The sequence below is a fragment of the Globicephala melas genome, chromosome 8 (genome assembly GCF_963455315.2).
Source record: "Globicephala melas chromosome 8, mGloMel1.2, whole genome shotgun sequence".
Classification (NCBI taxonomy): Eukaryota; Metazoa; Chordata; class Mammalia; order Artiodactyla; family Delphinidae; genus Globicephala; species Globicephala melas.
The window spans coordinates 69,510,273-69,535,947 of NC_083321.1; the positions used below are offsets into that span (position 1 = coordinate 69,510,273).

General features: G+C 38.0%; 1 protein-coding gene across 1 annotated transcript in view; it reads right to left on the reverse strand.

The window, feature by feature from the left end:
• The window catches only part of MRE11 (MRE11 homolog, double strand break repair nuclease), a 65,000-nt gene that overhangs the window by 16,890 nt on the left and 22,435 nt on the right, over positions 1-25,675 (reverse strand). Inside the window, exons 8-15 of the mRNA XM_030883749.2 lie at positions 24,206-24,391; positions 23,547-23,718; positions 21,862-21,942; positions 18,563-18,689; positions 15,904-16,004; positions 14,505-14,678; positions 8,714-8,770; positions 800-1,019 (exon numbers count right to left, since the gene is read on the reverse strand). Of these exons, the coding sequence (XP_030739609.1) occupies positions 800-1,019; positions 8,714-8,770; positions 14,505-14,678; positions 15,904-16,004; positions 18,563-18,689; positions 21,862-21,942; positions 23,547-23,718; positions 24,206-24,391 (1,118 nt within the window). The remainder of the gene's footprint in view (positions 1-799; positions 1,020-8,713; positions 8,771-14,504; positions 14,679-15,903; positions 16,005-18,562; positions 18,690-21,861; positions 21,943-23,546; positions 23,719-24,205; positions 24,392-25,675) is intronic.

Sequence of the window (25,675 nt, forward strand, 5' to 3'; positions counted from 1 at the left end):
ATGTCAAACATATATATAAGAAGAAGCATCTGGAGTCTGATCAATCAATTTTCAGAGACTATTCTTAGGCCGCACTTTGTTCATATTGTTCCAATTACAATGTAAGGAAAAAATTTATAAATGTAAGGATAATGAAAACAATTATCACTAGAAGATGGGGATTTCTCTCCTGGGAGATTTTTAACTGAAGTACTACCCACTTTAACAGCTTAAAATTCCGACAGATAAATATTTAATAGAAAAATAATTTAAAACTATTCCTAGGGATGGATTTCTATAATGCATCAGGAAGTCACTGGATGACTATCTCCTATTATTTGGCCTATTCAATGACAACAGTATCACATTAGACACAATGATGGCAATTAATTTAATGATTGCTTTAAAAAATCAAATTGTGTAGGGGCAGTTTTCAAAAATAATAATTTTTATAATCTGGAGTTTTCTTCCTGCTGTTAGTGGGCATTAGCTAGACATTTTCCTTAAGTGTTTGCCTCACTATTACTTTGTACATGTGAGAGTAAACATGTCTATTAAATGTTCCCAATGTGTGAGAAGCACTATGAAATTCTTTAAAAAAAGATCGTGTTAAGAACTATTCAAACTATATGTGCATGTGGCCATTCAGAATTTATATATGTGAAATGTACATGTTGGAACTACATTAAAGACCATTTTTATGCATTGTAAAAATAAATTTTTAAAGGACTGTGTAACTCAATTCTGCCAATATGAACACAATTCTGAATTTCCCACACAACTGCCAAGTGTGAATGTGTAAGAAAGACTCAGTGCTAACCTCTTCCTCTCTGAGATCCTCCTCTTGACACTGGATTCTGCCCTCTTCCTCCTCTCCGGCCTCTTCCTCGGCCTCTTCCTTTGTTGGCTGCTGCTGTGATGCTGTCATCAGAGTCATCAGCCATCTGTTCTGCCAAATCTATACTCATAAGGTCATCAGCACTAAAGGCGGAAGCAGCTTCCTCTGACTGAGATCTGAGGGCTCTGGCCCTACTCATGGCCTAAGAGGGATGACAAGAGGAAAATACACATCAGTAGACAATGCAGCAGCCTAAAAGTCATTAATCCAGCCACTCAGATGGACATTTCATATTGCCAAACTGTCTAAACTATTATTTTTCACTAATCATGCTAAAACATGTAAAACAGGAGAAGCTCCCTCCCCCATCAATCAAATTCAGTGCCTACGATTTGTTAGATCAATTTACAATACTACTGATACCTGTAAAATGAGACCTTTTGAAAATGTGTATCAGGAACCATAAAATTTCACAGAATCAAAAGTTTCAGAACTGGGAGGAATGTTGGCAATCGCCCCTAACGCAACACCGCCATTTGTAAGAGACTGTCATCATTTGAGCTACTTTGTACAATGGGCTCTTGATAAATAACAAGAAAAAAAACTGGAGGTCGGTGGGGAGCTGGAGGCTGCCGCGGGCAGCCGGGACACCTGGCTTGGCCGTAACCCCGTCCGGGGCCTGGTGGGACCGCAAGGGCCCATGGCCGAGCCAGCTCCGTTACCTCTGACTTACAAGGATGTGGCCGTTTATTTCTCCGAGGAAGAATGGCGGAATCTAGAGGCACGGCAGAAGGAGCTTTACAAGCAAGTAATGAGAACCAATTATGAGATTCTTGTTTCTCTAGTGAAGAACCAATTAAAGTAACGGAATCTATAGAGAAAGAAAAATAATCTTGTGTCATGAACCCCGTGCCACCCCAAAAGAATGTTCCAAGCATCAAGATCACATGGATGTGGACTTCCCTGGTGGCGCAGTGGTTAAGATTCTGCCTGCCAATGCAGGGGACACGGGTTCAAGCCCTGGAAGATCCCACATGCTGCGGAGCAACTAAGCCCACTCACCACAACTACTGAAGCCCACTCACCACAACTATTGAAGCCCACGCACCTAGAGCCTGTTCTCCATAACAAGAGAAGCCACCACAATGAGAAGCCTGCGCACAACAGTGAAGAGTAGTCCCTGCTTGATGCAACTAGAGAAAATCCACATGCGGCAATGAAGACCCAACAAAAGATCAAATGGATACGAAGTGGTGTATTAGTGTGGGTTTGGTTTGCATTTCCTTCGTGGCTAATCATGTTGAGCATCTTTTCATTTGTGTATCTTTTAGGAGAAATGTCTATTCAAATAGTTTGCCCATTATTGAAGTGGGCTATTTGTCTTTTTATTGTTGGGTTATAAGTGTTCCCTATTTGTTCTGAATATCGAACTCTTATCAGATATATGATTTGCAGATATTTTCTCCGTTTCTTGGGTTGTCTGTTCCCTTTTTGATGGTGTCCTTTGATGCACAAAAGTTTTTAAGTTTTGATGAATCAAGTTTATTTTTTCTTTTGTTGCTTGAGATTTTGGTGTCATATCTAAGAAGTCATTGCCTAATCCAGAGTCACAAAGATCCACTCCTATATTTTCTTCTAAGAGTTTTATGGTTTTAATGCATATATTTAGGTCTTTGATCCTTTTTTTTCCCTTCTTTGATCCATTTTGAGCTAATTTTTTTATACTGTGTGATATAGGGATCCAGCCTCTTTTGCATATGGATATCCAGTTGTCCCTACACCATTTGTTGAAAAGACTGTTCTTTCCCCCATTGAATTATCTTGGCACCCTTCTGGAAAACCAATTAACCATAAATGTCAGAGTTTATTTCTGGATTCTTGATTCTGTTTCATGGATCTACTTGTCTAGCCTTATCCCAGTACCACACTGTTTTAATTACCATTGCTTTAGGATCAGTTTGTCAATTTCTGCCAAAAAATAAAAAAGGCAGATGGGGTTTGGGGATTACTGTCATCTAAACAGTACTAAGTCTTCCAATTCATGAACATGGGATATCATTTCATTTATTTAGTACTTTTTTTAGGACTTTAAAAATTACTTTCAGCAACATTTTATGATTTTTTTATTGTGCAAGTCTTATGTTTATTTTATTGGATTTATTCCTAAGTATTTTACTCTTTTTGATGTTCTTGTAAATGGACTTGTTTTCTTAATTTTTTTTTTTTTTTTGCGGTACGCGGGCCTCTTACTGCTGTGGCCTCTCTCGTTGCGGGGCACAGGCTCCGGACGCGCAGGCTCAGCGGCCATGGCTCACGGGCCCAGCCGCTCCACGGCATGTGGGATCTTCCCAGACCGGGGCACGAACCCGCGTCCCCTGCATCGGCAGGCGGACTCTCAACCACTGCGCCACCAGGGAAGCCCTCTTAATTTTTTTTTGAAAAATAGTTTTATTTTAAAAGATGCTGAGAGTTCAACCCAGATGAAGACTGAGAATAGGTGTATGGATTTATATTTTTTAATTAATTTTTGTTGGAGTATAGTTGCTTTACAATGTTGTGTTAGTTTCTGCTGTACAGCAAAGTGAATCAGTTATACATATACGTATATCCCCTCTGTTTTAGATTTCCTTCCCATTTAGGTCACCAAAGAGCATTGAGTAGAGCTCCCTGTGTTATACAGTAGATTTTCATTAGTTATCTATTTTATATATAGTAGTGTATATATGTCAATCCTAATCTCCCAATTCATCTCACCCTCCCTTCCTCCCTTGGTATCCATATGTTTGTTCTCTACATCTATGTCTCTATTTCTGCTTTGCAAATAAGTTCACCTGTACCATTTTTCTAGATTCCACATATAAGCGATATTATATGATATTTGTTTTAGGTGTATGGATTTAAATAAAAGATAGTGATTCCTTTTTTCATGACACTAAAAAAAAAGAAAAGAAAAAAACTCACCAAAAATAGCTGCTATCTCTGGGTGATGAAATTTTAGGGTGCTTTCTGTTTTCTTCATTATTATTGAATATTTCAAATTTGCTACAATGTACGTTTTCTAAAATATTACTTTTGTAATCAGAAAAACATAAGCAATAATCTCTTACAAATATATAGTAAAAAGAATTAGGTAGAACAAAACAATTGAACACCTGGAAAATAATAAAAACGTGAGGGCCAAGATTTTAACTTAATAAATTTTAATTTGATAAGAAACTGTCTAGAAAAGACAAGTTTGAGACTTAATGAAATATCCTAACTCTGAAATGAATATAGATTTTCTGATTAAAAACAGAATAAGAGCAATGCTGCCCTGATGTCTTCCTTTAAACCTATCAAAATGTAACAAGGAGAACAAAAATTTTAAAAATAGCTTTTTGAATAAAATTAGAAAATTGCTCCACCCACAAAACACAAAACCTAGGAGAAAGAGTTAATGGGTATAGTGAATATTTGGCCTAGCTAAGGGAGAAAGTTGAGAAGAGTTTCAGACAGTGTAGAGAGCTCCAAAATTGATCTACCCGTGCCAAGAGGCCATGACAACAGTCTCTCTTGCTTGGAATGACTAGTTCTGGGTCTAAGAACAGGCATCTAGAGCTTTTCTAAGCTCTGTGTGGTGCCATGAAATATGGAGAGACAGGGCTAGATGAGGAGATAAGCACAGAGCAGGCAGGGCAGAAGCAGGAGTGCAGCGGGTGGGGAGAGGTGGAGGTAACCCAGCTTCACGCTGATGAACTTGCTGAAGTGAAACAACAGCTAAGTCACTACGGGAACGGCTCAACATGGCATTACAACTCCAAAAGAACAAAACTTTAGGGAATACAACCAAAAAGATACAAAGAAAAAATAGTTGAAAAAGATTTCAATTCATCTTTCTTGTCCCAGATGAAGTACAGTCAGTCATAATTTTCAGACTCCGTATATGCAAATTCACCTACTTGCCAAAATTTATTTCTAACTCCTGATGCATTTGTGGTCATTCATGGACACGTGCAGAGAGGTGCAAATTCTGAATCGCCTGACACACACCTTCCCAGATGAGGTCGAACAAGGCGACACTCAGCCTTCTTTAAACGAGTATCCTTTTCACACTACGTTTAGTGCTGTGTTCACAATTTTGTGCTTTCAGCTGGGGATTTTACTTTTAAAACGGCCCCCAGTGTAGTGCTGAAGTGCTGTCTAGGGTTCTTAAGTGCAAGAAGCTGTGATGTGCCTTATGGAGGAAACACATGTGTCATATATGCTTCATTAAGGCATGCACTGAATGGGCCACAAGTTCAATGCTAATGAATCAATGATATATATTGAGTAAGGTCTTAAAACAGAAACACACATGGAAAGGGTTATGTATTAATCAGTTAACAAAAATGTTGTAACCAGTGGCTGGCAGGAACCTATTCCTATATTTCCCCTAGGAGCAACAGTTCAGTGTTCACTCAGTGTTTACAGTGACTTTATAGAACACAACTACCATGAATAACAAGAACTAGCTCTACATTAAAAACTACATATACAGGGACTTCCCTGGTGGCACAGCAGTTAAGAATCTGCCTGCCAATGCAGGGGACAAGGGTTCGAGCCCTGGTCTGGGAAGATCCCACATGCCGCGGAGCAACTAAGCTCGTGTGCCACAACTACCGAGCCTGCACTCTAGAGCCCATGAGCCACAACTACTGAGCCCACGTGCCACAACCACTGAAGCCCGTGCTCCTAGAGCCTGTGCTCCGCAACAAGAGAAGCCACCACGATGAGAAGCCCGTGCACCACAAGGAAGAGTAGCCCCCGCTCGCTGCAACTAGAGGAAGCCCGTGCACAGCAACGAAGACCCAATGCAGCCAAAAATAAATAAATAAATTTATAAAATAAAATAAAAAAAATATATTTAAAAGAAAAAAGGAGATCTAAATTAGATAATAAGGTAGATCTAGCTGATACATGTTGAACTCTGTACTCTGAAAATAAACAATATACTTCTTTTCAAGACCCCATGAAATGTTTTAACCAATATATAATGGGATGCTAAGAAAAACATCAATCCTAAATAGTAAAAGGAATATTATCATACTTTCTAATCACAATGCAATAAAATTAGAAATTAATAAGACAAAAGCCTGGACTCCAAACTGCAAAACAAAACAAAAATTGTAGAATACCTAGAAAATGATAATAAAAATACTGTATACCAGAACACATGAAACAATTTTAAAATGAATTGTTAAATTAAAGCAAAGAAAGGAGAATGGAGGGGAAAAAGATGTAAGGAGAATTAAAAGAATTGTGATAAAACACTTTGCTCAATTCTAAGTAATTTGGAAAATAAATGACCTAAACTGAATCAAAAAAAGATAGACAGTCTCAACAGACTAATTAACAACAATTTTGAGAAAATTCTTAAAAGAACTACACTCCTGAAAAGGATGACAACCAGAAAGTTTCACAGGTAAATTCTACCAAACCTTCAAAGAACAGATGATTCCATGGCTATTTCAATAGGAACAGAGCATAAAGAAAGAAAGCTTTCAGCTGGTTTTTATAAAGCCAGCATAACATGGTACTGAAAACTGACAAAGGACTGCATGTACAAAAGGAAAATTACAGTATCTTACTCATGAATATCAAAGCAAACAAAAGGAATCCCGGGGTGCATGGCAAGACCAGTACACCTATTATCAGGGGCTTCACAAAGTGATACTAAGGTTGGGTCAATAATAGGATAGAAAATAATATAATTCACCATATTAACAGAACACAGGAGGAAGAACCCTGCATGCTTATCTTCACAGATGCCAACAAAGCTCTTAATTCATTACCCATTCTGGATTTAAACAAACAAACAAAAAACTCTCAGGAACAAGTGGATACTTCTTTTATATAACAAAACGAGTGCTCTTATAAACCAATTAGAGAAAGACCAATGCCCTAGGCAAAAGAAAAAAATATTCTATGCAAAGAACATGATCAGGTGTTTCATATAAATATAACTTATTAAACATAAAAACTGCTCAGACTCACTAGTAATACAAGTAGTATGAGTTAAAAGCAACAGTAAGAAATAATTTCTCACCACTTAGATCATAAAGATCAAAAGATGTAGTAATATGTCATGGCCGGAAGGATGCAGGGAAAAAAGCACTCCCTAATACTATTGGTCGGAAGAGGAACTGGTGCAACATATTTGGAGTGACTTGGCAGAATCTAGCAAAATTTAAAACACACATGCCTTTTTATGACTATTACTTCTTTGAATGAATTATCATCATTGCCAAATTTCATACTTTGCCTTTGTCTAAATACTACATCTTCATTTTAGCATCTCAAACATTATATTCAGATAATACTTCATCTTTCTGTACAACAGACTGTGGACTTTACTGGTATCTTTGAACTACATTACTTCTATGAATTTACCTCATGAGTGGAGGCATAGGGCCAATGGCAAGACAATGTTTCCATATACTTTTTGCGAGATTTAAAAATATACTACCCTAGTATTATTGTACTTTTTTGTAGTAATATATACGTAACATAAAAATTAACCATTTTAACCATTTTTTTAACATCTTTATTGGTGTATAATTGCTTTACAATGGTGTGTTAGTTTCTGCCCCATAACAAAGTGAATCAGTTATACATATACATATGTTCCCATATCTCTTCCCTCTTGCATCTCCCTCCCTCCCACCCTCCCTATCCCACCCCTCCAGGCGGTCACAAAGCACCGAGCCGATATCCCTGTGCCATGCGGCTGCTTCCCACTAGCTATCTACCTTACGTTTGTTAGTGTGTATATGTCCATGACTCTCTCTCGCCCTGTCACAACTCACCCTTCCCCCTCCCCATATTCTCAAGTCCGTTCTCCAGTAGGTCTATGTCTTTATTCCTGTCTTATTCCTAGGTTGTCATACAGAGTGAAGTAAGTCAGAAAGAAAAAGACAAATACCGTATGGTAACACATATATATGGAATTTAAGAAAAAAAAAATGTCATGAAGAACCTAGGGGTAAGACATTTTAACCATTTTTAAGTGTGTATTTCAGTGGCATTAAGTACATTCACATTGTTGTACAACCACTGCCATCATCCATCACAACTTTTTCATAATCCCAAACTGAAACTCCATACCCATTAAATAACCCTTCATTCCCTAACCACCTCCCCCAAACCCCGATAATCACTCTTCTACTTTCTGTCTGTATGAATTTGACTACTCTAGGTATCTCATGTAAGTGGAATCACACAGTATTTGTTCTTTTATGTCTGACTTACTTCACTTAGTATAATGTTTTGAAGGTTTATCCATGATATAGTATGTTCCATTCTATACTTCAATTTCATTCCTTTTAAGGCTAAAGAATATTCCAATGGATGTATGTATCACATCTGGTTTACCCATTCACCTTTTGATAGACTTTGGATCGTTACTACCTGTGGGCTATTGTAAATAATGTTATGAACATTGGTGTACAAATACATGTTCGAGTCCCTGCTTTCAATTTTTTTTGGTAAATACTCAGAAGTGGAATCACTACATCATGTGGCAATTCTATGTTTAAATTTTATATTATTTTATAATAGCAGTTGGGAATTATTTTCATTAAAAAGAGCTCTTCGGGCTACTATTCCTGCGCCTCCCCTCCATGCCTGCACCCACCACATACACACATGCACAATTAAGTAGGCTTTCGACAAGAGCAAAAGGGAAAAAAAAGAGAATATCAGCAAGCCGAATACTCGTAGGCCGAATTGGAATAAGTCAAAGGCAGCGGTCCTCAGCCAACGCCTGCTCAGTCCTACCCACCCAAAAGAGATCCTGTGGACTGACTGCTCTAAATAAACCTACTAGTTATTCTGATTTAACAAGCTGACATATAATAAAGGAATTTTCAGAAAAATTACCTCTCGGACTTCATCGTCTTCTTCGTTCTTCTGTCTGCTTTCTCTGAAACGACGTACCTGGATTATAACAGAATAAATCACAAAAATGTTACAAACATGTCTGTTATGTAAATATAAAACTGATTAACTGATGTTTTCCATTACAACGTAAAATTCGGAAATTCAAGTATAGTTTTGTTTCACAAAAGATTAAAGAAGTCATATTCCCCCAGTGACTTACATTAAAAATTCAGAAATGTACTCTAAGGAAAACTGGCCCTAAGCAAAATGATATTACCTGCTGACCAAACGCTCCAAGTCATTGAAAAACAGCCTGTCGGACTGCAAAGGAGAAAATTCTAATGTCCTATGGGTGTTATAGTTCAGTAAAAGAGCTAAAAACAAAAACCTCTCTTTTAATAGGCTTGAATTATTACACTGCTCAAATCATTCTTGGGCACCTGGCTGCAAGTCATCCAGGAGGCTCTCTGAAATGGTATCTGAAGTGGGTGGGCCCCTGAAGATCCATTTTGCTAACAGCCAACCACCAAATGTTTGCTGTCTGCCAACCCTGGTCCTGGTGCCATGAAGGATACAAAGCTTCCTTTTTTACTGGTTCCTGCTCACAAAGCACTTATAATATAGTTATATAGCTAGAAATAAACTCCATTTATTTAATAATTTACTCGGCCCATATTTCCTGAGCCAAGCTATGTGCCAGGTGCTATTGCAGGAACTGAGAATACAATAATGAACAAAATGGTCAAGAATCCTGCCCTCCAGGGAGCTTACCATCAGTGTGTGCGTGCGTGCGTGCGTGTGTGTTACAAAATAAGAAACAAAATAAAAAGTTATGTTGTATTTTAGAGAGTGTATAGGATCAAGTTAATTTACAGCTAGACTGAGAAAGCTCCACCCTTACCTCTGAGGAGCCTCTGGCATTCCCAGGGCCAAATTATTTACTGATGGATTTCAACCTGCATGAGCAGTTAGACGGCGTGGTTTGATTATGCGACCAGAGAGGCGTAAAAGACTCCCTGGAAACTTCTGCACAGATCTTGGTGTTCTGTCCCGGGTTTGCTGTGTGCGTATAAGGACATGAGAAACAGATGCCTGGTATCTCTCAGATCCCTAATGCCTGCCTATACTCCTTCTCTTGCTGTACCGTTATCAGTTGCCTTTAAATAAAAACTTTAAGTGAGTATGTTCAGTGGAGTCTTATGAGTCCTTTCAAATATGTGAACCTGTGAAATCTTTGCAAAAGGTGTTAAGTGCTCAGAGAAAAGTAATGCAGGAAGAGGGACAGAGAGTGCGGACAGAGGCTACAGGATGATCATCAAAGGCCTCACGGAGAAAGTAGCAAAGCAAGAAGGTAGCAAAGATTTTAAAAGGTAGGGAATGAACCTTGAAAATAACGGGGGAAAATCATTCCAGTCAAAGGAAAGAATATATGCAAAGGCACCGGGGCAGAAGCATGGTATGTTTAAGAAACAGCAAGGAGGTCGCTGGGCTGGAGCAGACATGAGGATGAAGAAGTAACAGAAACCACACTGAGTAAGGCCTTGGGAGCAACTGTAAGGACTTTTGTTTTTAGGCAGGAGTGACTTCATCTAAACTATGTTAGGATCACCAACAGCTCAGCTGAGCTGAGGACAGAACAGAGTGTGGAGGAAAAGCACAGGCAGAAACAAGGAGACCAGTTTGGAGGCAACAGGAGTAATCTAGGTGAGAAATGGCCAGGCCTTGGACCACTGATAGAGATGAAGGTGGTGAGAAATAGTCACATTCTGTATATATTCTGAAGGTAGAGTTAAAGGATTTCCAGACAGGATATAGGTGACAGAAAAAGAGGAGTCAAGGATAACTTCAAGGTTTACCGCTTGAGCAAATGAAAGAATAGCGCTTCCACTAGAACCCTACAGGCAGAGCAGGGGCTAAGGTTCAGCAATTCAGACTGGGAATGTTGGAAGTTGGAGAGGTCTATTAAACATCCGAGTGGAAGGTCTAGCAGGTTGTTGGCTACATAAGTCTTGAGTTGGGAGGAGAGGTTTGGGCTAGACTTTTGAAAAGTCATCACCAGATGACAGTATTTAAAGCCAGGAAGCTGGGTGAGAATACAAAAGGAATATGTAGACGAAGAAGGGGTCCAAGGACTGAGTTCTGGAGACTCCAACTTAAGAGGCTGGAGAGGTGAGAGGAATCAACAGAGACTGAGAATACACAGACAATGAGCTGGGAAGAAAACCAGAAGAGTGTGGAGCCCTAAAAGCCAATGGAAAAAAGGTTTTAAGAAGAGGTCAAGTGAGATTTAAGATGGAGAACGGACAATGGATTTAGCACTGGAGGTCACTGGTGCTTTGACAAGAGTAAATTCACTGGAAAGAGGGGGTCGAAACCCCTGAATAGATGGATTTAAGAGAAAAATGAAGGCGAAGAATCTGGGCAGCAAATACAGAAAACTCGGTGAAGCAATTCTGCTATAAAAGAGGAAAAAAGAAATAGAATAACAGCGAAAGGGAAACAGGATCTAGGCTCCAGAGTTTTGTTGAAAGAAATAGCAGCATGTTTGTTAAGATTCAGTAGAAGGGGAAGAATACAGGAATAATATTTTTTTTAAAAGACGGCACAGCATGTAACAGTGCTCGAGGTGGCATGTGATATATCAAAAGCACTGAGTCATTCACAGAAGAGAAATGAGCATCAGAGTAAAAATACCGAGCAGGCATTATGTGTCAGTGTACTGAGGGCTTACGTGTATTCTTTTAATCCTCACAACAACCTTGAATGAGGTTCTATTATCCCCATTTCATAGATGAGGAAACTGAGGCACAGAGAGGTTAAATACTTCACTGACGGTTCCATAGCGAGTAAGGTCATCTGGTCTATAGTCCATACTCTTAGCCACCATGCTACACACACACACCCCCACACCCCCCCACACACTCTCTCTCTCTCTCAAAAGTCATGATGTCACTCCTGGTGTGGATGATCATTTTGGGGAGTGGAGGGTGGGAAGGAGGGTTTGTTTGTTTTATTTATTTACTTTTTTAGAGCAGCTTGGGTTCACAGCAGAATTAAAAGGAAGGCACAGAGATTTCCCATATAGCCCTGTCCCATACATGCACAGCCTCCCCTATTAATATCAACATCCCCCACCAGAACTGTACAGTTGTTATAACTGATGAACCGATACTGACACTCCATACTCCATATCACCTAAACTCCTTAAGGTTCACTCTTGGTGGTGTACATGCTATGAGTTTGGATAAATGTATAATGACATGTATACATGTATAACCCACCATTACAGTTTGATACAGAGTAGTTTTACTGTTCTAAAAATCCTCTGTGAATCCACCTTTTCATCCCCTTATCCCATCCCTGCCCAACCACTGACAACCAGTGATTTTTGTACTATGTCCATAGTTTTACTTTTTCTAGAATGTTACATAGCAGGAATCATACATTAAGTTACTTTTTCAGATTGGCTTCTTTCAGTTGGTAATAGTCACTTAAGGTTCCTCCATGTCTTTTAATGGCTTGATAGGTCATTTCTTTTTAGCACAGAATAATATTCCCTTGTCTAGATGTTTCACAGTTTATTCACTTACCTACTGAAGTACATCTTTGTTGCTTCCAAGTTTTGGCAATTATGAATAAAGCTGCTATAAATATCATGTGCAGGTTTTTGTTTAGACATAAGTTTTCAACTCCTTCGGGTAGATACCTAGGAGCACGACTGCTGGAGAGTATGGGAAGAGTATGTTTACTTTTATAAGAAACTGACAAACTGCCTTTCAAAGTGACTGCACCATTTTGCATTCCCACTCGCAATCTAAGAGTTCCTGCCGCAGCACGTCCTCACCAGCATGTGGTGTTGTCGGTGTTCTGGAATTTGGCCGTTCTGACAGGTGTGTAGTGGCATATCTCCTTGCTTTAATTTGCATTTCCCTAATGACATAAGATGTCGAACATCTTTTCATATGCTTACTTGCCCACTGACTACCTTCCTTGGTCTGGTGAGGTCTTTTGCCCATTTTTTAATTGGATTATTAAATTTTCTTATTGTTGAATTTTAAGAGTTTTTGTATATTTTAGATAATCCTCATCAAATTTGTCTTTTGCAACTATCTTCTCCCAGTCTGTGGCGTGTCTTCTCATTCTCTTCACGTTATCTTTTGCAGAGCAAAAGTTTTTAATTTCAATGTAGTCTAGTTTATCAATTACTTGTTTCATGAATCGTGCTTTTGATGTTGAATCTAAAAAGTCACCACCATATACAAGGTCATCTAGGTTTTCTCCTATGTTATCTCCCAGGAGTTTTGCAGTGTTGCATTTTACATTTAGGGGGTATGGTCATGTTATATTTACGGCACTTGCTGACAAATCCACCCATGCTAAAAATTTATGAACCTAACATATGCAGAGCCACAGGGTAAGTAGTTTTAGAGTGTGGATTAGCTGCCTTCCCTGTCAAAGTACCTGGCATTTAATATTACTGGTTGTACATTAGTTGACACCATAAGGCTTTAAAAGAATCATGTTAAATGACTAAAAGCACAAAAATAAAAGTAAAAGGGAATGAGTTTTAAACATAACATTATGTTCTTCTGCTCAGAGGGAATTTGGAAAATACAGGAAATGATCCCCTATAATCCCACGACCTGAGCATAACCACTGATAATGTTTGGAATATCTTCTTCCATTCTTTGCATACACGCACCCACTCACATATAAAATAAAAATAACTGGGATCACATTGTGTATAGTTTTACCACTTTGGAATTCTTTTCCTACTCAACACTGAAAATACTTTTGCATGTTCTTCAAAACTGTAATTTTTAATAGCTGCATAGTATTCCATACTGTGTATGTGCCAACATTTATTTTACCAAAACATCTCCAACTTTTCCCCACTGCAGATAACACTGACATAAATTACTCCACATTCTAAATCTCTATCTCATTATTGTCTTAGGAAAATCTCCCAGGGCTGAGTTAAAGGACAAATCTTAAGCTTCTTGACATGCTTAAGAAGGCAAAAATGCTTTTCATTGCAGCTGTTCAAACTCTGATACTCCTACCAGCAGAGTACTAAGTATCTTTCTCAAATTGTTGCCACTTTGATAGATAAAAAATACATTTAATTTGAGCTTCTTTGATTATCCTAGGTTAAATACCAGTTTCATATGCCTATTAGCCATTTATATTTCTTTTGTGAACCACCTATTCAGGTCCTCTGTTCATTATTCTATTGAAATGTTTAATATTCTTCTTAAGATTCATAAGAGCTCTTTAACGCAGTAAGAATATTAACCTTTTGTTCTGCCCACATACGAATATTTTCTCCATGTCGATACCTTCTCATTTTGTTTTTTGACAATTTGACATGCAAACATTTAAAAATTTTATGTAGTCAAATCTAAAGAGTTTTCCTCTGCTTTTATGCTCAGAGGGACGGCATTTCCTAGATGAAATTCAAAATCTCAATCAAAACTTAATAAAAAATTGAGATAAGCAGACATTTTCACCCTATGGGGTTCATTTTAAAGCACTTTCATGATCTTCAAGAGAAGATACTAGCTATGGGCAACAAAACTAACATTCACTGGGTATCAATCATATTTGAGACTGTGTTCTAGACACTTATTAGACATTTTCTAATTTAATCCTCACTTTATGATCTCAATTTTATAGATGAGGAAACTAAACAAATCAGTGAAGTTAGTGATTTACCAGCAAGAAACTTAGAGCTACTCTTAAGGAGAGACTATCTAAATAATAGATTTTCCACCCCAAATTAGTTACTCACCTCTTCATCGATTTTATCTTCTAGGGCATCAGTATGACGTTCTTTAAGAAATCGCTGTGTTTTTTCCAACTGATATTTCACTAATTCCTCTATGGCATCTTTTTCTTCCTTGTCCACAAATTCTTGTACTGCTTCACCCATTCCCCTTTCTGTTAGAAGTGAGAGCTGCACGTTCTGTAAGAGACATATAAATCACTGGATGCAGCATCTTCCTTACAAAACAATTCTGTATAAGAAAGGAAAATTACAGAATAATTTTACCAGAGAAAAAGACAAAAAAGTCATCTAGTTATTGGAGGGAAAACACAGCAAAGCAAAATAAATCAATGGACGGTAATTAAGCCTACTGATAAATATTAAGGGCCAGAAAAAGCAAAGTAAAAACAAGAAACAGGGGTAGAGTACAGGACTTGTGAAAATGCAGAGGCCTGAGAGGCTGGGACACAGAGTCCAGAAATAGCAGCTGATGACTAAGAGAGCAGGTTAACCAGTGTGGTAGGCAGAAAAATGGCCCCTAAAGGTGTCCACATCCTAATCTCTGGGACCTGTGAATATGTTACATGGCAAAGGAGAATTAAGGTTACAGATGGAATTAAGGTTGCTAACCAGCTGCTACAAAACTGGGAGATTATCAGGGACTATCCAGGTGGGCCCAGTGCAATCACAAGCATCCTTGAAAATAGAAGAGGGAGGCCGAAGAAGGGAGTCACAGAGAAGTATCCGGGGAAATGACGGCCAGACAGATCCAGCGTTGCTTGCTTTGAAGATGGAAGAAGGGGGCCCGGAGCTAAGAAACACGGGTACCTCCAGAAGCTGGAGGAGATGAGGAAATGGAATCTTCCCTACAGCTTCCAGAAAGGAACACAGCCTTGACAACACCTCAGTTTTTGTCCAGTGAGACCAGTGTCTGGTTTCTGACCTACAAAACTGTAAGGTAATAAACCTGTGTTGTTTTAAACCACTAAGTTTGTGGACATTTATTCCAGTAGCTGTAGGAAGCTAATACAACCAGAGGATCTCAAAGTGGCATATACCCACAAAAATAAGAATAGCTTCACCATCCAGTGGCTTATTAATAAAGTAACTCTGAAATTACATCCAGATGCAAGAAAATTAAATCCTGGATTCAGACTTAGGTAGTAGCGATAAAAAGAAAGAGGATAACAACAGTGACAATAATAGACACAATAATAACAATATTAATGACTGACATTAATTAAGCACTTATTTTTCTTGATACGTAATAACTATAAATGAATGTAATTGTCACCCTGCTTACTTCATGGAGACATTCTGAGGATTCATTTTGTTTAAACTATCAATTACACATATCTTAAATTAAAATCTGTTATTATAAGATAGCCATTATCTAAACTGAGAACTGTAACTAAGAAATTACCTTCTCTGCGGTTTGAAAATACTGTTTCACAAGGTCTTCTACCCTTAGAGTTGTTACTTCTGAAGGTTTTGTGATGAACTTCCCAAAGTTGATCTCTTCTCCTAGAAAAAAGAAGTCCATGAAAAAAAAAAAAGTAGCAGTTTCTCTTTTAATGTTAAAGTGCCCAAACTCACTGAAGGTTGCTGTCAGTGAAGGAGGTATGGCCAAACTTTATCAACTGTCAGTTTGCTCAACCCAGTAAATTTTGAGGCAAAAACATGTCATTTTTGCTAATATCTAGAGTCATTTCCCCAAAGTCTGTATTTCTTTTCCAAATCTCCAAGTAGTATGTCTCTTGGAGCTATTCTCACAGAGTGGTCCACAGATCTCTGGGAGTCCCCCATACTGGTTCAGGGGGCTTAAGGTCAAACGTACTTTCATAATAATACTAAGACGTTATTTATCTCTTCCACCGTTTTGACATTTGCACCGATGATACAAAAGCAGTCGTGGGTAAAACTGCCGGTTCCTTGGGATGAGTCAAGGCAGTGTCTCTGAGTTCTACCGAGAGTCATCACTTTGTACTCACAGTTCAAAACGAGACAAAACAAAAAGCCAGTTTCACATAAGAATGTCCTTGATGAAACAGCAAAAATTATTAATTTAATTAAATCTTGGCCATTAAACACAAACCTTTTTAATATTCTGTGAGACAAATGGGAAGTAGGTTTAAAGCACATTTGCTTCATTCCTAGGCAGGATGGTTGTCTCAAAAAACAGCAGGTACAGTATAAAAAGAATACTGGGCAAGAAGTCAAAAAGCATAGGGTCCAATAGGTGCTCTGCTCATAACCTTTGTCAGGGAAATGAATATTAACTGTCTAGCACGTGTGTGACCTGGTGTGGAAAACACAATGATAAAATGACAGGATGCTGCCCATAATAGCAAATGATTACAATACAAGATGGTAAGTGCTACAACAGAAGTAAGAACAGAAAATATGACACACGGAGAAGAAATAAATTAATTCTTCTCAAAGAAGGCTGAAAATAACATGCAGATAGCAAACGCAGTTATCATTTGACTCAAGACTTGCACTGCAACTAAGAAGTCCGCATGCTGCAACAGAAGATCCTGCATGCTGCAACAAAGACCCCACGTGCCATGACTAAGACCTGGTACAGCCAAAAATAAAAACAAATAAAAAAAAAAAAAGACTTGCAGAATGAATAAGACTTACTAAGCAAAAAAGGAAAAAGAAAAAGTATTTTAGGCAGAGGGAAAAGTTTATGCAATGGCTTAGGGGGTAAAGAGGCACAAAGTTCAGTGTGCCTCTTACAAAGTGGTGAGGACAAGTGAATAGAAATCTTTTTTGAATTTCAAGACAGGAGAATTAATATTGCTTCATAAATATGATGACTATATTTTACTACGCCAGACACAATGTTAAGACCATTTACACACAGTATATCACCTAATCCTCACAACAATCCTGTGAGGCAGGCACAGTTATTATCCTGATTTTGTAGACAAGAAAACAAAACATCAGAGATTAAGTAATTTGCATGATGTCACACATGTAGTTAAAGTAGCAGAGCTGGCCAAAACAACAATTTCATGCTTTCGATAAGATATACAAAAGGGTCACTGTTTCCATTCAGCAATTAATGTTTAAACAAAAAAGGGATCATGAGAACAAAACTGACAATGGATGAAACTCAAGTAACATAAAGTACTAGGTTCTATACTCCACATTCTCACAAATGCTACACCCCAAAAATTCAAGGAATTGATAAGAGTGGACAATTAAAGTAAATCACCATCAGTAAGTGACTAGCTAAAATTCATAGCATAAAAATATCATTCTCTGATATGGATTTCCCCCCCCAAAACAGTATTCTATGAGCTCCATTTAAATAGCCAGATGACTGTTTCAGGCTGAATTAACAGCACACACCATTGTGATCACAATTTCACTATGAAAAACAGAAGCTCATTAAATCGGGGTTAATAAAAATCAAGGTAGCGTACATGTAAACAAGGGCCATATTTTTCTATGAAAATTCTGACTCGATAGCTCTAAGGAGATGAGCCTCTGTATTTAAAAGGACCAATACTTCTTAAGAAGAAGCACTGTTTCAGTCAGATGACCTGTTTTTGATAAATGCTAAAATAAGGGCAATTTGTTTCTATGAACTTTAATTGGAAATTAATTATATGATCAATAGAAACATCAAACTTAAGCCCTTAAGTACATATCTTTTTAACATTCTGGGACACCTCTTATTTCAAAAGACTAGAGTCTTCTTAAATCACTGTACACTGTAAAGCTGAAATATTTAGCCCTGCAAAATTTGAGAGTATGTTCTCTGAACATTAATAATGTTAAATATAGTAGATATTTAAACACTTTATCTCTAAAGTATGTTGTTAATCAGCAGCACGTTTTTAAAAAACTACGAAAGGCTTCATTTCTTTATTGATATCCACAAGTTTACAAATGATTTCTATCTAATTTTTAGAAGAGATTTAATTATTCCAATTATCAGTTTATTTGTCTGAGATATTAGAAAGAATCATAATAAAACATTTTCCATTATTGTTTTATACTTTTACTAGAGATTGATTTATGTGAAGCCTATAAGAGCATTTTTTAATTTGTAAAGATAACTAGCTTACCCGTGTCTTCCTTTTGTTCTCTACGCCTGAAAAAATGGATAACATCTTTTGGATTAGCTACCCGGTCCACAAATTTCTGGCTAAAGCGAAGAACACTGAACGGTTCAAAGCCTCCACTATAGTCCACCTGGAAATACAGAATAAGCTATGAAGGCTAGGAAAAAACAGATCACCAATTTCAGTATTCATGTTTATGTGTAATACTTTTAAGTTAATATGTTAATGTTCCACAATTGATTTTAAAGATCATGATGCTGTTATACCATTTATTCTACTGAGAAAATAAAACTTCAAAGGTTTACACTTATGCAGAACATTGTTTGATGGAATCAAGATACAGTAAGAATTCCCACAATGTCAGAAAATTACATCTCCCCATGATAAAACTAGCAGTCTAGGTACCAGGAATATCATCTGAAAAGGATGTGAAATTTCTAAACAAATTTTTTTAAACTTTTAAAACAGAAGGAGATTCTCTACCAAAACAAAATGCTGGCCCTAGATACATTTGTTAATTGGTCTATCATGTAGGGACAAGCTTTTACACTAGACAAAAATAAATGCTGGGAAAATCCATGGAAGAAAAGAAGCCAGTCTGTGAGCTTTGAGAAATGATCACCTTCCTTCAAAACACAGTACAGTCATCCCTCAGTATTCACGGGGGATTGGTTCCAGGATCCCTAAGAACACCAAAATCTGTGGATGCTCAAGTCCCTTATATACAATGGCGGAGTTCAACCAGCCCTCCATATCCGTGGATGCAGAAGTGCAGGTACAGAGGGCCGACTGTTTCTATTTATAAAAGAACTAATAATTGCTCTCAAGGCAGGCTCTTTCTAAAGAAGTCTATGGTGGTACCAAGCTCTTTACAAAGAAAAATACTACATCTCTTTCTAAGAGATATAATTGTTCTCCTAAACTAGCTGTTCTCAAAGTATGCTCTGGGAATCAGCATTGTACCACATCACCAGCCTTTCCAGATTACTCCTAACCTCCACCCCACTTACCCTCTTCATCATACTTAGCACTAGCTAAGAGTTTGTTCATGTATTCACTATTTGTTTATTGTCTCTCCTCACACCTCCACCTCCTGTAACCCTCGTCTATTTTACCATCACTGTGGCCCTCCTCCCCGCCCACCAGCATGCAGAAAGAAGGTACTCAACATACATTTGTTCACTGCATTAGTGAATCAGTAAGCGTCCTCTAGCCAACACAATGTACTTCTGGAATACTACTTACGTGAAAATATTTGTTCTTTTGTTTCCTTAATGAATTAATAATTTAGTGTGTTTAGAAAAAGGAATGCCAATTTTCAATTCAAGTCTGGTTGGTTCTAATGGTATCAGGCAGACACAGATGAGGAACATGGGACCTTCTGCCCTGATAAAGAGAACTATGTGGTTCCCCCGAAGCAACTATGTTTCTGTTACCCAGACCATCTCTACAGCTGCTGCCATGTTCTAAAACAGAAAATGCCAAATGCTCAAGATATTGGGCCTCCCCAAAACTCTTCAGACATTTTTACCAACGGTACTCCAGCCTAGTTTTATTTGTAATTTTCTGCTCCTAAAAGTCGCAAAGCTCGTTCACTAAGCAAACTTTACTGAGTGTCCACAATGTATAGGCACTCTTTTAAGGGCCAGGGGTAAGGGCCAGGGGTACCACCATAAGTAAAACAGCAGCTTGGTTGTGAAGAAATTCACAAGCTGACTGGGAAGATAAACTATGTAAAGAAGTAATTGCAAGCAGAATGTGATGGTGCTGTAAGAGTATGTACACCGTGCAGTGCAGCCAAAAAAAAAAACTTTAAAAAAATATTTAATAAAACATTATTACATATATATGTATATATAACATTTTATTACATCTTCTGATAGTGAGATGTAATAAAGCCATTCTCTTTCTTGGCAAACTCAAAAAAAAAAAAAAAGAAGTATGTACAAAGTAGACTGAGGACACAAAGGAAGAAGCAACGACTCTGAAGGGAAGTCAAGAAAGGCTTCTTTTGGGGGCTTCCCTGGTGGCGCAGTGGTTGAGAGTCCGCCTGCCGATGCAGGGGACACGGGTTCGTGCCCCGGTCCGGGAAGATCCCACATGCCGCGGAGCAGCTAGGCCCGTGAGCCATGGCCGCTGAGCCTGCGCGTCCAGAGCCTGTGCTCCGCAACGGGAGAGGCCACAACAGTGAGAGGCCCGCGTACCGCAAAAAAAAAAAAAAATTTGGGAGTTGTCATTCTATAGGTGACCATATGCCTAGACTGAACAGAGGGCTAACTGAAAGATAGGAAGGGACAAACGTCATTCGTAGTAGAGAATGCCGAAGAGTGATTCAGTAAGATGACAAAAATCTACTGGATTTGACAATTGAAGGTCATCTTTTCCACCTTAGATGGTGCGGTCAGAGCCTTGATTATAGTGGATTGAGGAAGAGAGTATTACATGAGCAATATAGACAATGTATTTTTTTGAAAGAAAATCAGAAAGGGCAGGAGCTAGGAGAAGGGAAAGGCAGAGGGGCAAAAGAAAAAGTCTGTTGTTATTTGTTTGTTTGTATGTATCATGATAGAAAAGATAAGCAGGCTTATAGGCACAGGAAACACTTCAATTTCTTAAGACTTTTCTAATACTGTCAAATACTTATCAATTCTTTCCACATATTTATCAAGCACTTGTTATGTGTCAGGAACTGTTCTGGGATCTTTGGATATATTAGTTAAGAAGATTCACAAAGTTCCATGCTTCTACAGAGCTGATAGTTTTGTAACGAAGGACAAACAATAACCAAAATAAATAAATTGGGTGTAGTAGGTTAGGAGGATGTGCTGTGGGAAGAAAAGAAAAGAAAAAGTAGAGAAGGGAAGTGAAATCAGGAGTGTTGGAGAGAGGGTATGGGGGTTGCAATCTTAATTAGGCTGGGGCCCACTGAGGTGACATCTGAGCAGATCTGGAGGAGGTGAGAGCATGTCTGATGCATCTGAGGAATTACAAGAAGGCCAAGTGTCTGGAAGGGAGGGAGAGAAGGGAACAGTAAACGATGAAGTCAGAGAGCATAGCCAACGTATCAAATACAATAGACTACTTAGAAAAAGAGAAAAATAGAGAGAAAAAAAAACCAAACCTATCAAAACGAAACTATGATTAAATCAAATCCTGGCTGCTTTATTATTTTTTCCACCAACGATGACTGCTCTTTTTAGTATACGTACTCTCTTTGGTACTTTTCCCAAAATATACATGTAAACTGTACAATACTCTCCTCTGAAAATCGATAAAGTTGAATTTATCTAAAGAGGACTTACTCGCAGTCGTATAAGAGGCTTCTCTGGCTGTCGAGAATTTCCCAGACGTTCCCGTTCTGCATTTTCAAGCATTTCTTCAATCTCAAAATAAAGATATTGTCATGTCTGGGGGGAAGAGGTACTACCGGCTGGCATCTAGTGCTTGAGGTCAGAGAGGACTTGTAAAAATCCTACCATGCACAGAACAAGCTCCCACAACAAAGTGTTACCCAGTAAAATGTCAATTGTGCCAAGATTGAGAGACCCTGGGCTCCCTGACTAGGCCAAGACAAATCCATTCATTTTCCTTCTCCCTGGCCTCAGAGATTGGGTTCAGGGACAAGTACATGACCTCAGTCCAGAGAAACTCAATGCTAGGGGTTTATTTGGAACTACTGGGAAAAAAGGACTCTTTCAGCTGTAAGGACAATGTAAGTCTGTGGGCCACCACGTGAAAATGCCTTCCTTATAGCGAAACTTAAGACAGAAACCATTAGACTAGGTGGCACAGAACTAGACACAGAAACAGAGAAAACTACAGTCTTAATTTGAGTTTCTGGATCTAGTCATTCTGAAACCAGCAAACTCTTAAACTTTCCAGTTATATGAGTTACATGTTGCTAGTAAGCTGTGACACTGGGCGAGTTACTTTACCTAAGGTTCAGCTCCTCTTTCTATAAAATGTGTATGGTAGATTCTACCTACCTATAGCATCATTCAGTGGATTAAATGCAAAATGTTGTCAACAGTGTCCAGAATATATACGCCGCCAATGAATATCAGTGATAATTATCATTATCATGATTTTTATAAGAATAAAACGCAAAGCAGAAGAGCCTACACAGCGTAAGAACTGAATAAGTGTCAGTAATTAATGTTATTAAGCTGTCAAGTTCCAGATTATTAAATGCATTCACCCAACTTCATAGTGGCTCTAGAATTTCCGCAGTGGTTTAGGGATGGCAATCTGCATGGTGGGAGGTATGGGACTTACACTGAAGTGACAAGGTGATAGCACACATTTTAAGATTTTATGTGGAGGGAGATTTCAGGGTGAAGGGATGTGTGATAGAGATTATTAGCGTAATGGAGATTATTAGAGAGGCTAAGGCTCTCCTCATCTACCATAACATGCTGCCATTCTCCAATCAAAGCCACTGCCTGCTTTCATTAATAAAATGAACAAATTATCAAATTAGGATAAAAAGAGAGAAAAGATTACGTATATGTTTTTGAGAAGGAGGAAAGGATCTGGGAGAGGGGCTTAATTAAACAAAGTTTCTTTTATTTATAACATTCCTCCCTCTGGAAGATGTTAGTTCTTTTTGTTTGTTTTTTTTGATGTGGACCATCCTTAGTCTTTATTGAATTTGCTACAATATCGCTTCTGTTCTATGTTTTTGGTTTTTTGGCCACCAGGTATGTGGGATCTCAGCTCCCTGACCAGGGATCGAACCCACTCCCCCTGTCCTGGAAGGCAAAGTCTTAACCACTGGACTGCCAGGGAAGTCCCTATTAAAAAAAAAGAAAAAAGAAAAAAATTTGATACAACTGAACTCATTTATAAAACAACAGTGGTTCCTTACAGGCTTCACGAGAACGTAACAAATATAATGACTTCCCTCTACTCTACTGAAGTATTTAATTCAAGGTAAATAACCTCTCAACTAAAGCAGATCTCACTGACCTTTATCTATAAGAATTACCTTCTCCAAGCAGAAGCTTTGTATGGCTTGGGTTACTTTAGGATTATCGGGGTTAAAAATGTCTGGATGATCAGCCAGAACGACATCCTCCACGAAAAACTGCCGCACTGTGCGGAGAGGAATTTTCTGCATGTTCATCTTCCTTCCTTTAATACGCAGCAAACCAACGTGTCTGAAATGAGGAGGAGAATGAAAGCATAGTCACATTGCAAACTTCCTCAGGAAAATGTGCACATCAAAACTATCATATTTCTAAATTTCTACAAATTATTTATAAAATCACACCCTTCAAAAGTATTTTTAGTAATTTAATCTTAATGTTGTATCACAGGAAAAAAAGTAAGCATTCTTCTTCCCCAAAATAAAATCCATTCATACATCATTTTTCCTACAGCACTCTAACTTAAAATTTAATTAATAAAAACATTAGCCTTGAATTGGCCTAATGAGCAGCAAAATCATTAATACCATTGGGATCTTCTCCTGTTGAAAACAGCTTAAAATCTGGGCAAACAGTAAGACTGTACTGAATGATCAATCTTTATGAATAAATCTATCATATAAATAACAGCATCATCAGTACCTTGAGCCTATGAGATGGTTAGACTATCATAGCAAATTTTTCTTAAATTGATTTAAAAACTATAATGATTACTCACTTCTTTACAGCTTCTCCTGGGGAAAGAGAAGTGACCACTGAGCTTCCAGGTTGTGATACGTAAAAGAGCTGTTGTTCATTTTTGGTTGGAGCTATTTTACACTCATGTTCATGGCCCCAGATAACAAGATCAATGAAGTCATCCAAAAACTGTTCTGGAATGTAGTTAGTTCTTCCGTGTTTATTCCTATGCCAAGATTTTTAAAAATAAATATTATAAATGTCCAGAGATACAGAAAAACTTCATAATAAGTCTGTATAGATCTTTCTTTCTCCATTAACTAAAGATTTATTACATCCCTTCTATATGCCAGAAACTTTCAAGGGATTGGGGATGCAAAGACAGTATCTAATTCCTGCCCTCAAAGGGTTTACGAACTTGCAGGACACAGACAAGTAGAAGCCTCAAAGAAGAAAGCAGTCGATTCTACATACAGAGGCAGATCACGAAAGGCTTTACAGAGGAATAACTCCCCCTATGGGAAAGTCAGAAAAGCATGAGCTCTAAAAATGGTAAAAACCTATAAATTGGTCTGAGTGTATACCAGAGTACAGAAAATGGGAAGTGAGTTTAGTCTAAGCTTTGTAAAATAAAGTCAAAACTCTAAATATGTTCCATCATTTTTTTAATAACATGTTTCTTTTACTGACTATAAAAATGAGAATGTTAGTCTTACAAAGAGATAAGAGTTTTCAATATTAAATAAAATATTATATGAATATGTGATTTTCAAACTCTCATTTTATACCTAGATTAGCTGCTATTATTAAAAGATATGTGAAAACCCAAAGAGAAGAAGACAAAAAAAAAAAAAAGTTTTCCCTAATACTGATTTATATCACTGAGAATTTAAGTAAAAGTGTTCAAATACTTCAACCAGCATTCACTTAAGGCAAACTGACATTCATTCATTGAACAAATATTTACTGTGTGTCTACTATGTGTCAGGTTTCCCAGGTCTCTTCTAGATACTGAAGACAGCAATGAACAAAGTCCTTGCTCATTGTGGGGGAAATTAGCAATAATACAATATGTTTATGCATACACACACACACGCACACACACACACACACACACACACACACACACATATAATTTGTCAGGTAGTGACAGGTGCTATAAAGAAAAATAAAGGGAAAAATTACATGGAAAAGGGAGGCTACTATACAAAGGGTGGTCAGGGAAGGCATCTCTGACAGGAGACAAATGAGCAGAGAACTTAGAAAAGGGATCAGGTGTGCATGGGAAGAAAGTCCTAGGCAGAGGGATGAACTGATGGCAGAGGTGCTGACGTGGGAATGTATTCAGTGAGTTCAAGAACAGCAAGGAGACCAGCGTGGCTAAGCAGAATGAATGCAAGGAAGAGCAGGAAGTGAAATCAGAGAAGCTCATGTATCTAGGAATATTTATGTAAAAAACGTTATGATCCTATCACAATTACTGAAGAAATGCAGAATAACTCAAATACGA